The sequence below is a fragment of the Callithrix jacchus genome, chromosome 1 (assembly GCF_049354715.1).
Source record: "Callithrix jacchus isolate 240 chromosome 1, calJac240_pri, whole genome shotgun sequence".
In the NCBI taxonomy this organism is placed as follows: Eukaryota; Metazoa; Chordata; class Mammalia; order Primates; family Cebidae; genus Callithrix; species Callithrix jacchus.
This window is the reverse complement of record NC_133502.1, coordinates 109,930,128-109,942,951: the sequence shown is the minus strand read 5'-3', so window position 1 is coordinate 109,942,951 and position 12,824 is coordinate 109,930,128. Positions and strand designations below refer to the sequence as shown.

Below are 12,824 nucleotides of genomic sequence, written 5' to 3'. Positions count from 1 at the left end.
AAAAACAAAGGAAGCATACCAGGCCACTTATTCTAAGATGACATGATTAGAGCATTGGATCTGATTCCACAATTCAATGAATCAGGTGTTCTTATTAAAACACAGTAAATGATATGTCAGAAGGTTCAGAGCAATAGCTGAAGACTTCATTTGTCCATCTGAGTTTACTTAATCCTTACCTTGTTTATTTTTTAAAATTATACTCAAAATCTTTTGAGTCTTTTAATTCTTTGAATATGGGAGTTGTTATAAAATTCCATTGTAATAGAAATTGCACATGAAGTCACATTAGAAAATTAAGAAAAAACTATAACTTGATTTAAAATGACTGTAATATACAATTATGTTTATGTAGAATTTCAAAAAAATTATATGGAATGTGCCTCTGATACAGCATATTCTAATAGTAATGTTCCAATACGGTCTTACATTCATCTTTTTTGGAGATTGTTCATTCAACAAATCAAAGATTATGTGTATATATTCAAAGGCACTGTGGCTACACATGTAGGTGAAAAGATAAGTATAGTCCATTTGTTCATGGAACTTATAGTCTTGTTGGAGAAGCAGTTACACTATAGATGTGATAATTGCTGCATACTGAGTAAAGATAGTGTGCTTTAGGAATACCGTGAGGACACCAGATTTGGACTTGTTAGGAGCAAGGTGGAAAAGTGGTGGTTGTTTGGGAAGCTATCAGGGGAGAGTAGGATTTCTCCTGAGACCTCAAAGACAAAGTGACGATGAGAGAAGGTAAGGAAAAATTGTTTCAAGCAGAAGAAACTGCCTGTTCATATGTCCCCAGGGTTGACCGGGCTTGGTGGGCTCACGCCTGTCATCCCAGCATTTTGGGAGGCGGAGGCAGGTTGATCACTTGAGTCCACCAGTTTGAGACTAGGGTAGGCAAATTGTGAAGCCCTGTCCTACAAAAAAATGCAGAAAATTAGCTGCCAAGCATGGTGGTATGAACATGTGGTCCCAGCTACTTAGGAGGCTGAGATGGGAGGATCACCAGGGCCTGGGAGGTCGAGGCTGCAGAGTGAACCATGTCTGTGCCACTGCACTACAGCCTGGGCGATAGAGTAAGACCGTCTCAAGAAAAACAGACAAAACAAGACAAAGCATCAAATGCCCCAGGGTTGGGGAACTGCAGGTAGTTCCATAGGCTGGACTGTATATACTCTTGAGAAGATAGTAGGCAGGAGCTATATTCTGAAGAGCCTCCTAAGCCTTGTTAGGTAAGGGTTTGCAGTTTATTCTGAGGGCACTGAGGCCCTTGAACTCTAGGGATCTGTGTGGCAAGATGTAGGTATGTGGGTATAATTATGAGATGTAATTAGGAAGCAGACTCAGTAATTTATTAAATTTGGAAGATGAGAGAGAAAAGAAGTCTGGCTCTTACTTTTAGGCCTCTTTGAAAAAAAAGGATGCCGAAACGACTGGATCCCAAGATTGCCACTTTAGTCTTATGCCGTCAATAGAATCTGAACTCATTGAGGGCAGACTGTGTGTATCCCCCAAGGCATGTAACAGCAGTTAGTGGCAGAAAGTTTAGTAGAAAGGATGAAAATCTAAATTGACTTTTGATGTTTTCATGTGACCAGTTGGACTTGTAATGATGATAGGCTATTTGAAAAGATTCAATAGGTTGCTAAAAATCTAGAACTGTAGCTCAGTAGAAGGAAGGGTATTGACTAGAGCTACAGATTTGGAAATTATTCAGATACAGATAATAGTTATTAGTGGCTAATCTCTTTAAAACAGACTGTTGAGAGAGCAGAAGGAATACCCCAGCTCAACTCTTTTTTTTTTTTTTTTTTTTTCTGTTCAAAGGGAGGAAATTAAACTTCTGAGGAAAACAGAAAGACTAGCCAGACAGGTAGGGAGAAAATCAGAAAAGCTGAATGTCTTGAAAGGCAAGGGGAAAGAACTTTTCAGTAAAAGAGATTGTCATTAATTTCAAGTGTAATTTGATAGTACAATGAGTGTGAAAAAAGAAAAAGTCATAGAATTTGCAGACTAAGAGATTGTTCCTTAGTGACTTTGGAAAAGATGATCTCCTCTTGGAAGGCTGTGGCAGAAACTAACATGGAGTTAGGAGTTGAGTAGAATGGGGAGAAATGAAGACCGTGACTGTAGATAATGCTTCTGAACAAGTTTGGTGATGAAAGAAGTGATTATATTATAATTAACATATTATGAAGGATAAAAGAAGAGTTTTTTTCCCCATTTTAATCTTCATGGAAGACCACCAAAGTATAATGAGAGAGAGGAAAATGAAACTTATATATGAAAATTCACACTTACCTAAAATACTGTATAATGACAACAATAATTTATAAAGAATTTACAGTGGATTTTGAGCATTGTAATAAACCCAGTCAGGCTATTAGCTAAAGATTTATGAGATAGCCTAGGATAACCAGCTTTAGATGATATATCTATACAGTAAGGAGGTTTTAAAGGAATTCGTGTTTCTAGAGGCAAGAAAATGCTTTATATTGAATTGGAAGGACAGCCATACATGGAGTGCGTCGCCAATTCCCATAGATAAGCACTGGTAGAACTGTTTTTAATTTTGTATAGTTGACTTATTTCAGATTTTACTGATTTTTACAGAGAAATAATTTTTCTGTTAAGTATCTGAATTTACAGAATTGGCTATAGACTTTAATCTGTTTTCATTTTTATCCTTTGGCCAAGTCTTTATTACAAGTGTATGTACATACACATTATTATAATGAAAGTCAATGTAAAGATTTAATAGCATTATGTTTTACAGCAAGTGTTTTCAGAATTTATGTGTATATGAATATATAGAGGTTTTTTTGAGGTCCACTTACACCCATGTTCACTACAGTTGCCAGAAAATGGCAGTAATGAGAATTCAGTTCTTTAAGATACTGTACATTTAAATTGAGGTATATTATTTCCATTATTAGCAGTGTTATTATAAAGTATTATTTTCTCCTTTTAGATGTGTTGATCTCTTTGAGTCTGTCATTAGAATAGTTAGGAACTGCAAAAGACTCTATTTTGCACTTTTATAAAAAGAAAAAGAGATGAGAGAAAAAATTCTTGTGTAGGCAAGATAATCTAAGAGGAACAGTGTCATTGGAGTCTTTTCTGATGTGAAGAAAATTAAGAATTTCTGTTCTGGCTGTCACTCCCTGTAAAATCCAAAGGAAACTCTGGTGCAGTACTACCTGCTCATTTATTTTGTGGCTGTGTAAATAATGCTGCCTTTTAAGCTGCCTTCCCTTTGCTCCTGTTCTGTATGTCTTTTCAGCAGTTTGGCTTCAGTGTTAAGGGATTGTTTTATTTTAGTTTTTGGTAATTAGTCCTTTAAGATAAAAATTACAGTAATTTCATTTTTCCTTTAAGTAATTGTTTTTCATAATCTATTCTGAGTCAAGGAAAGAATTAGTTAAGAGAAAATCTTTGAAAAGTGAAAAAAGTTACCCAGGCAACCTGTATATGTTACCAGTGTGCTGATTAATCATCTTCAGCATTAATCACTGTCATCAGTTATCCCAGGAAGATGATTGCTGAACAGTCTACACTATTATCATTCCATCATTTTTCTACAGGTCAATTTAGTACAAAGATTTATTGTACACAGTCATGAGGATTACAACATCAAACCTAAATAGAGAGGTGGTACTTTTATAATACAGAAAATCATGACTTTTCTTTTTGCATTCCTCATTTACTTGATTTATTGATTTGATAAAGTCCTGTTTTACAATGAATAAATGTTTCACAAAGATGTGTTTTGAATAAAGAAGGGTTGGTGTTTGACTACAGTTTGTTGATTAACTAGTTTTTTCATTTGTACTGGGTGAAGGTGGAAGAAAGCCAAGTGTTTTATATTTGTAGGTAAAGTAATCAGCTCAATATATTTTTTGCCACAGTTTCAACACATTAAATTTAGTACATGACTATTTATGTATGTAATATGTATATATGCACTGATAATTTCTACTATGCTCGATCATTGTACATTATCTTCCTTGAAGTTGCCTATGTCCTTAGGGGTTTTTTGGTTGCTATTGTTAGAGTAATCTTAATATTGTTTATTATCTACTCCAGAATATTCAGAATTGTGTACACTAAATTTGTATTAAATATCAGTAATTTCCTCCCCAAAAGCAGTGCTCATTTTAGTTGTCTTAATTTTAATAGAAATCTTAATTGCTATAGGCACTATATGTTATACTATTATTTTCCAACATTTATTTAGGAATGCTGAATCAGAGCATTAGTAATAAAGGCGTTATGCTGCAGAACTTCAATTACAATAATTTTGAGTCTTTATGTAAAAGCACACCAACACACCAGTGTTGAACTCCTTGTTCCATATTTTAAAAATAGTAATTTTCAACTACAAAACATTTATTTTTTTTGTAAATGGCATTTCTATGATCTTATGTTGAACCAGGTTTCTAATACTCTTGTAAATAAGTTATTCTTGAATATGGCCACATTTTATTTTATTTTATTTTTTATTCAAAGAAAGAAAGAGAAAGAGAAGAATATGGCCACATTTTAGATGTCATTTATTTTTACTATATCCATTAAGTAACTATTGTAATAATTTTGGTTAATTTGGTTCAAATGGGAATTGGAACTAGCATCTTTTGTCTTTGTAGGCTAAGGAAAAAGGAAGGAAATTCTCTGTTGTGCTTGAAAATTAAATTACAGGTCTTTGTTTTCTAGACCTGTTACATTTCTCAGTATTAAAAACAATACAGTAAGTATAGTGGAACCAAACTTTGCAGTCACGTTGCTCTTTAGGAGAGCAAATTATTTCAGGATGAAAGACCCCAATAAAAATTAGGTGGATACTACCTATTTTTAAGCTAGCCCAATAACATAGTTCTGTTTGATAAGTAATTGATTAGGTCAGACTATTAATCCATTTAATCTGGAATGTACATTGTGAGTGATAAAAGGAATCCAACTGTGAATTTGAGTGTATTAAATAATCTTCAGGAAGTTCCACAAAGAACATTTGAATGCCTTAAAACTTGCAATAATGCATGTTTGTTCCAAACACATTTGCTTTGCCTAGGTTTTACCCTTCAGGTTGAAGAAATGCTAATCTTGTTCCATTCAGCAGCTGGGTTTTTGCAATATCTTTTCCTTCTCCTAGGGGTTAATTAGCCTTCTTTCAAAATGTGGCCTATTTAGCTGGAGATTCGCATGATTCAGCCAGAGCTGGCTGTACAAAGCAGAACCGTTAACAGGCGGGTGTGTCCAACTGCCTAATTAGCCAGAATAAAAAGGTCCTTTGTCAAACAAGCATCTGTTGCTCATGACACACCTGACAGCCACATTAGGCGAGGATGACTAGACTGAAATTGTGCATGTCTCTCCTGTAAGAATATACAACTCATTTACATATGGGCGGCATCATTGACAAACTGCAGGGGTTTATTTAGCTTATCAGAATGGGGTAATGTGAAGGCATTTGTGACTGATAAATAAATATCACTTGAAAGGAGGCTGTGAAGGAACTAAACTAACCAAATTACTCCCAAACATAAACAAAACACAACACCAGAAACCACTGCCTGATGAATGGGAACACCTCAAATGTACTCATAAGCTATTATGCTGGGAGTAAAACAAAACCTAAAATGGAACATGCTAGGACACTGCTCTCGTGTGATGATCCTTGCTTTGCAGAAATGTTGGAAGGCTACCAGAATACTATGAATGTGTCAGTGGGCTTAAATGATCTGTTTAGCAAAATTTGGCAGGAGGGTTGTACTCCTCAAACATGCTTTAATATTTTAATTGATCTGCTGTTTTATCAGGTCTTCAGAATTAATAGTAAAAATGCCTCTGGAAAAATACATGCTAATTGGCCTCAGTTGAAAAAGAAGAAATACTTCCTAACTTTGGTATCAGAAAAAGGGTATGTCTTCTATTATTATTGGAAGTGTAGACCATATAATATGGATTTAGAACCTCAAAGATCGCTGTCCAGACCAACAATTTCTAGCTTTTCATTCGAAGCCCTATTGTCATGATATTGCAAAGCAGTCTATGTAGTGGTTGACATCACGCACTTTAGAGTCAGACAGACATCAAGTGAATTCAGGCTTTCTCTCTTACTAGTTGTATGGCTCTGGGGGAGTTATTTAACTCCTTTGTGCCTCTGTTTCTTTATTTGTTACATGAGGATAACACGTCCATTGGGGATTCTTCTTTTGAAGATTGAACTAGAAAATGTATTTAAAGCACTTAGTCTAGTGCCTGGCACCAGAAAAGACTTTATTAAATGAGAGGCCCAATTATGATCTTATCAGTCAATCTGTGGAAGAGATGCGATATCAACCTATAATATCATAAAGGTTGGCAAAGAGAGCCTCCTTCTCAAGGCCAAAGATAGTGAAATCAGAGTCAAATGAGATTGTTTCTATGAAGGAAAATGGAGACACAAAAGAGAGGCTAAGTTTTTATCAACTGGCGTAACCCTGTAGTCCAGGAGCCTAGTAGATCAGACCTATGAGCAGTAATTTGGGAACCAACAGAAAATAACACTAGGACTTGGTTGATACTTGGTATTATACTTGTTGTGTAGGACTGGGCTTTATGTAATAGTTTGAATATGGTTTGTAGATAGAGCCAGAGGCTAGGTGGAAAGTTCTCCATGACTTTCTAGTTTTATGTTCTATAACCATTGTTTTTTACCTATCTTATTTCCCCTACTCTAGTCTGTAAAGATTCCTCCTGTTAAATAGTTGACATATTTTTCTTTTTTCCTGTCTCATTCTAAAAATTCATCAGTTTGCTTTTCTTTACTCTCTTTACTTCTCTTTGTGCAGTGTCTATATGGCCTTGGGTAAGTGACATAACATCTTGGGCCTCAGTTAACTCATCTTTAAAATGAGGAAAATTATAGTTTTAATCTAGTGATACATTTCTAGCAGTAAAATGGTTTAAGCTTGCATATTAATTTTCTGTGTAAAATTAGTATAAATGTTATCAATATTGTTTTAAACCCAAAAAGCAAATTTTTACTTTCAGCATTTATTTATAGAAATAGATTTCTGGTTACCCTCAAAAGAGTCACAAACTCAAATGCCTGTAGAGGCCAGGCAATTGAATAGAGTATAGCCATTTAAATAATTTGCCTGTAGAACACATAATATGTGCTCACCTTTTAAAAATTTTCAAATGTTTTTATTTTTTTTATTATTTATTTATTTTTTTTTAAATTTTCATATGTTTTAAGAAATTCTGGAAATTTTTGGGGGGGGTTTGTTTTGTTTTGAGACAGAGTTTTGCTCTAGTTGCCCAGGCTGAAGTACAATGGGCGATCTCAGCTCACTGCCACCTCTGCCTGCCAGGTTGAAGCAATTCTCTTGTCTCACCCTTCCTAGTAGCTGGAATTACAGGTGCCCACTAGCATGCCCAGCTAGTTTTTGTTGTTGTTTTTTAGTAGAGTCAGGGTTTCACCATGTTGGCCTCGCTGGTCTTGAACTCCAGACCTCAGGTGATTCACCCACCTTGGCGTCCCAAAGTGTTGGGATTACAGGCATGACCTACCACACATGGCCTGGAAATTTTTTTTTTAAATACAAAGTTTCTGATTTTTTTAATGTTAGAAATGAAGAATTTTATAATCACTCTGAGTCAAACAAAACCTGAGCTGGAAGTCAAATATAGTCCATAGAAAGCCAGTTTCCAAATCTATGCCTTTTATCTTCTGATATGCTCTTCCAGGTGACTTATTGGGAGTTGTTCAGAATAACTTTAAAGGTAGGTTTAATTTTTAAAGAGAACTGTTATCTTTATGTTCTTTGATGTCTTTAATCTAAAACAGTAGATGTCAAAGTATGGGTCATATGCCAAAAGAGTATGCAGACTAGTCTGCAATACAGTGTATGAGCAAACAAGTTAGCTTCTGGAACGTTCCCAGCCAGCTCTGGGAGAAAGAGGAGGCAGATTTAGTGTGAGTGACATCATTATAAGAAACTCTTCTACTCTTAATTAAGCAGCTTAAAGGAGAAGCTATAACTGGCAATACTGCCTTCCTCATCTGCACCCTAAACTTGACAGAGGCCACCAGCCATCTTGGAGTTGGCAAGAGAGGCTGAAAAAAACCTCACAGAAGATGATATCTAATATTGTCTGGTTCATTCCTTATTCTTTGCAGAAAAGCATTGCCTCCCTCTTACTAATAGTTCCTCTGCTACAGCACAAATGGCATATAAATATATACTAAATCAAAGGACCCTGGCTTTTGCTTTCTTTTTAGAAAAGAGCTTCCCCCCGCGCCCCCCGCCCCCCCGATCTAAGATAGAAGAAAGAGGAAGAGGCACAGATAGGGTTCTTAATGTGTGTGTTCTCTACCCAAATTTTGAGAACTATTGATCTTCAAGTAATACTTATTAGGCAAGTATTTTGTGTAGTAAGAAGTACTATCATTCTTAAAGATTTTTGGTCATTTCTGTGGTCTTAATGCTAGTTCAAAGGGGGTGTGTGTGTGTGTGTATCTGTGTGTGTTTGATCAGTACTACATTTAAATAAATGACCTACTGTTGGTGAGATTTTACATAAAAATTTGGATTTTCAGCTTCTTTTGGAAAATGGAAGTTTCTCTCATACTCACGATATGCTGGAACTGAGCATTAGCTAACCCATCTAGGAGTATTAGCCACTGTCTTTATCACTTTTCTTTTATTTTGTAAACCCCTAGCCACCTTTGCTCTTTGTGCCCAAGGTTCTTCATCTGTAAATGCAGATTATAGTCATACCAACTCAATTGGGTTGTTACATGGATTAATTTTTAAATTAATGAATATATCAAGCATTTAAAAGAATCGTTAGTATATGTCAAACAGTCATTGCTAGTTGTTACTGCTAATTGTTAATACCTTTGATAGGTACAAGTTTATTGTACTGCTTTAGGGTTTGACTAACAAAAGAGTGAGAAAATAATCACCTAAAAAGATGCCAATATCAAAGTCTAGAAAGAAAATTAAGCACAGATTTAGAGTGAGAAAGCCCAGTCCCAAGTATACTCCTGTCACCTCAAACAAACCTCTTTTCTCTGGGATTTAGTTTCCCCATTTTTAAAATAAGAAGAATAGATGTGTTGTCTTCAGAGATCCATTTTTGAAATTGAATATAATTGAAGGTTTTGGGGAAAAAATGAGAAGTCATGCTGTGACAAAAGATGCCAAGAGGGGTTAATTTTCTCCTTGAAAAACTGTGAATACTCTTGCAAAAATTTCTTTGGGAAAATTAATGTTCACTATATTTTGTATAGATTTAAACCATGGTGCAGTATTTTTCTTATGCTACCAATTAAACATTCTCTTGCTCCATTCCCCCAGGAAAGAAAATTAGAAATCTGGTCTTTGCTCAATTGCAAGGAAATTCATTTTTATTTTGTTGAATGTATAAGTAGTAAAAGGGGATGGCAAGGCCAGGAAGCCTGAGAAAGCATGCTTGTTAGAGTAAACAATGCAAAATTTACTCCTATATTAGTAGGTCAGGCAAAACTGAGAAACGTAGCATGTTGAATTGTGAATGAGAGAAAGTAGTTTCATATCTTTGTTTATAAATCTCATTTACATGATGGTGGTCTCCCCATCTTTCAATAATATTAAATATTATTGATTTGTGGCTATCTTTGTATATGACTATAATTGAATTTTGATTTTAGTACCATATTATACTGTACACAAAATTAGTGAACTTGAGCCTTTGGCTAAGTTTAGGGTATATCAGTTGGCTTTTGGATATACTTTGTTTTTGATCACCAAATAGTTTTAAAGTTGAAAAGGACCTTAGAAATGATTTACTCTAAATTACACTCTGATGGCATCCTAACAGCCTATAAAAGTGTCTAGAAAGTAGAATTTATGACATTTACATCGAAGTAGGGTTTGTGTTGAAATTAAGAGCATTTTGACATAATTTTGGATGAGAGTTTATAAAGGGATTTAAACAATTTATAACAGATGAGATAGAAGGTAGCTTTTAATGAAATTTTACCTAGATAGTCTCAGGATAAGAGGTGTAAATGGGAATTTTTTTTAAAGAATGTGGATTAGCAATTTTCTGTATTTATCAAGTAGTCAAAATGACTATAAACATGCATGGACTGTCATGGTAGTATGTTGGGATAAGAGATTATATTATGAGAATTGAAAGTTTCAGCAAAGGATATTAAGAACAATTGTAAGGAAACTAGTCATGCAAGAGTAACATTTTAAACTTTAATTTCATTTTAATCCATTTCAGAGACCATCATGCAGACATCGGAGACTGGATCAGACACAGGTTCAACAGTGACTTTACAGACATCCGTGGCTAGTCAAGCAGCAGTGCCTACACAGGTGGTACAGCAAGTACCAGTACAACAACAGGTAAGGAGCTGCTGCTCTTAGAAAAGATGCTGTTTACTTTCATTATGTTGGCCGTCCAACATACCTATATCCAAAGATTATTTGGACTTTACTTTCTTGCCTCATTAGGTGCTATGATAGGCACAGTTCAGTCTTTAAGTTAATTTAGCAAATGGTTTTTGAGCATTTCTGAGGTTTGCCACGTTTTCTCTGTGCTGGGCTATAGGGATACAAAAATGAATACTCAAGTTATAACATGTATTCTCAAAAAGTCTCTCTTGACTCCTAAAGCAAGTTATTTTTTCTAGCATGACCACCCAAGGTTTTCGCCTCTTCTCCTCTCCCCATTGTATATCACAACTTTCTATTTCTTTCATAATGAAATGTTAGCAATATTATACTTTATTTAATGGGCTCACAGTAGTACTTAATAGGGTGCATGTACCTTCCAGGCAGGGATTTTGCCTTTGTGGTATTTTAGAAAGTGCCTTTGGCACTAGGTGGCTGATAAATACTGTATAATGAAAATAGAATAATATTAAAGGTCTGGAGATCTGACTCATGTCATTTAAAAATCATCATCAGATGTTTATTTACTACAGGTCTCATTCATACGCAGGGCAGTTGGCTCGTTTTGAAAGATACTGACAAAATAATGCTGTCAATGTATGTGGATTGTGAACACACTGGCCTGTCATTTCTTCTCAAGAGTGGTGAGAATATAAGTCAGAAAGATCATATGTCTTATAACATCTTGAGACTCAAGATTAGCCTATAATTTCTTAGTATTAAGGAGAGTTTTTAGCAAACGTTGCTCTTAGAATTATAAGTAAGTGGTTAGAGAGAAGGATATAGATGGGTTATGAAGGATATAGATGGGTTTTAAATGATGAAGGAGGTTTTTATAAATGATAGACACAAGGTTATATTCTTTACAGGATATAGAATTGGGTTGGGCAGCGGATGTGCTGGAATTGTCTTTTTCTTTTGGGGTAAGTAAAGACATCTGAAATAATCGTTTTGTGTTTCTTTTTTAAACATTTTAAAAAAATCTTAGCAAACTCTCCCATACACATATACACATCTTTCTCATCCCTCAAGCTCTCAGTTTATTAGATTGAACTATATAGTTTTGATCTCCAAAAACAGTGTTACATGTTTCAATCTATTGCTTATGTTTCTTTTTTTTCTTTTAAACATATTTTCTGTTTTTTTAAAATTATAGATCCAGAGGATACATGTGCAGGTTTGCTTTATGAATAAATCGCATAATGGTGGGGATTGGGCTTCTAGGGTACAGGTTACCCAAATAGTGAACATTGTACCCAATAGGTAATTTTTCAATACTTATTCCCATCCCACTCTCCGTCCTTATGTCCATATGTACTCATTTGTTTAGCACCCACTTTATTAGATATGTTTTTATCTCTCTCTATATATATGTATCTATATCTATATATATATATATATGTATGTATTTTTATCATTAAAAATGAGTCCCCAAAATGGTGATTTAAAAGGCTCTGCTATTATTAATGCTATCACCAGTTTTAAGACTCTGAACATTATTGAGAAAGGGATAGCTTATGTCATGTTATCCAAAAAGCAAATAAAGAAGAATTAGACATTGTTATAACTAACTGTAAAAAGATAACAGTCAGTTATCTTTTTAAAGTTTTCTTTCTATTGAATTTATATATTATTAAATATTTACACCAGGTCTTAATAGGGTATATAATAGTGTACAGAGTCAAAAAAATCCAGCATGATTGGTTATTTTAAAAAAATAGCCTTTAACCTCCCCCATTCTCCCACAAACCACTCTTCATAGGCAACTACATTTACCTCTTTAAACATGTTATTTCGATATTTACCTGCATTTATTTAAAGATAGTATACTTATTTACTGCATCTTGATTTTTAATTTTAAGCATTATGTTAGCATGCCCTTCTTTTGGACCCTAACACACACACACACACACACACACACACACACACACACACACCCTGACCCACCCACCCATCTACCCTTCCTGTTCCTCATGTTCTTGAACATATGTTATATTTTAATTTTAGTAAATCAGTATTCAGTTCTTATACTACCATGATATATAAATGCTGTTCAAATCCAGCCTTGCAGTCAACAGTGATTACCTTTCTGTCCTGTAAAACTCATTTATTTTTCTTAGATTTAATGATTATGTTTCTCCTAGTTTGCAGGATTGCCGTGGACAAGCCAAATACCATTCTGATTTCTGAACTTTTGTATATGGTTTATGTGATTTTTTTATCTGAAACTTTGTAAAGTATTTAAAATTCCAGTTTTATGAAACCTCATGATGATGTGCATTGACACGGGCCCGTTTTCAAATACTGTGCTAGAACCTTGATGTTGGTGCTTTTTCATTTCTGGGAGACTTTATTCAGTTTGTTCATTTATGATTACCTCCCCCT

At 34.7% G+C, this 12,824-nt stretch overlaps 1 protein-coding gene across 40 annotated transcripts in view; it reads left to right on the top strand.

Annotated features, from left to right (window-relative positions):
- Window positions 1–12,824, top strand: part of RFX3 (regulatory factor X3) — a 304,192-nt gene that overhangs the window by 115,703 nt on the left and 175,665 nt on the right. For 16 of the 40 annotated variants that reach the window (XM_078368376.1, XM_078368367.1, XM_078368342.1 and 13 more), the window contains one exon: window positions 10,267–10,391. Coding sequence is in view for 38 of the 40 variants with exons in the window: in XM_035304960.3 (XP_035160851.1) it covers window positions 10,267–10,391 (125 nt within the window). In the remaining 2 variants the exon portion in view is untranslated. Of the gene's footprint in view, window positions 1–5,822; window positions 5,924–7,737; window positions 7,774–10,266; window positions 10,392–11,308; window positions 11,363–12,824 lie in introns of all 40 variants that reach the window. The other 24 variants (XM_035304867.3, XM_078368291.1, XM_035304891.3 and 21 more) reach the window with 5 other exon arrangements.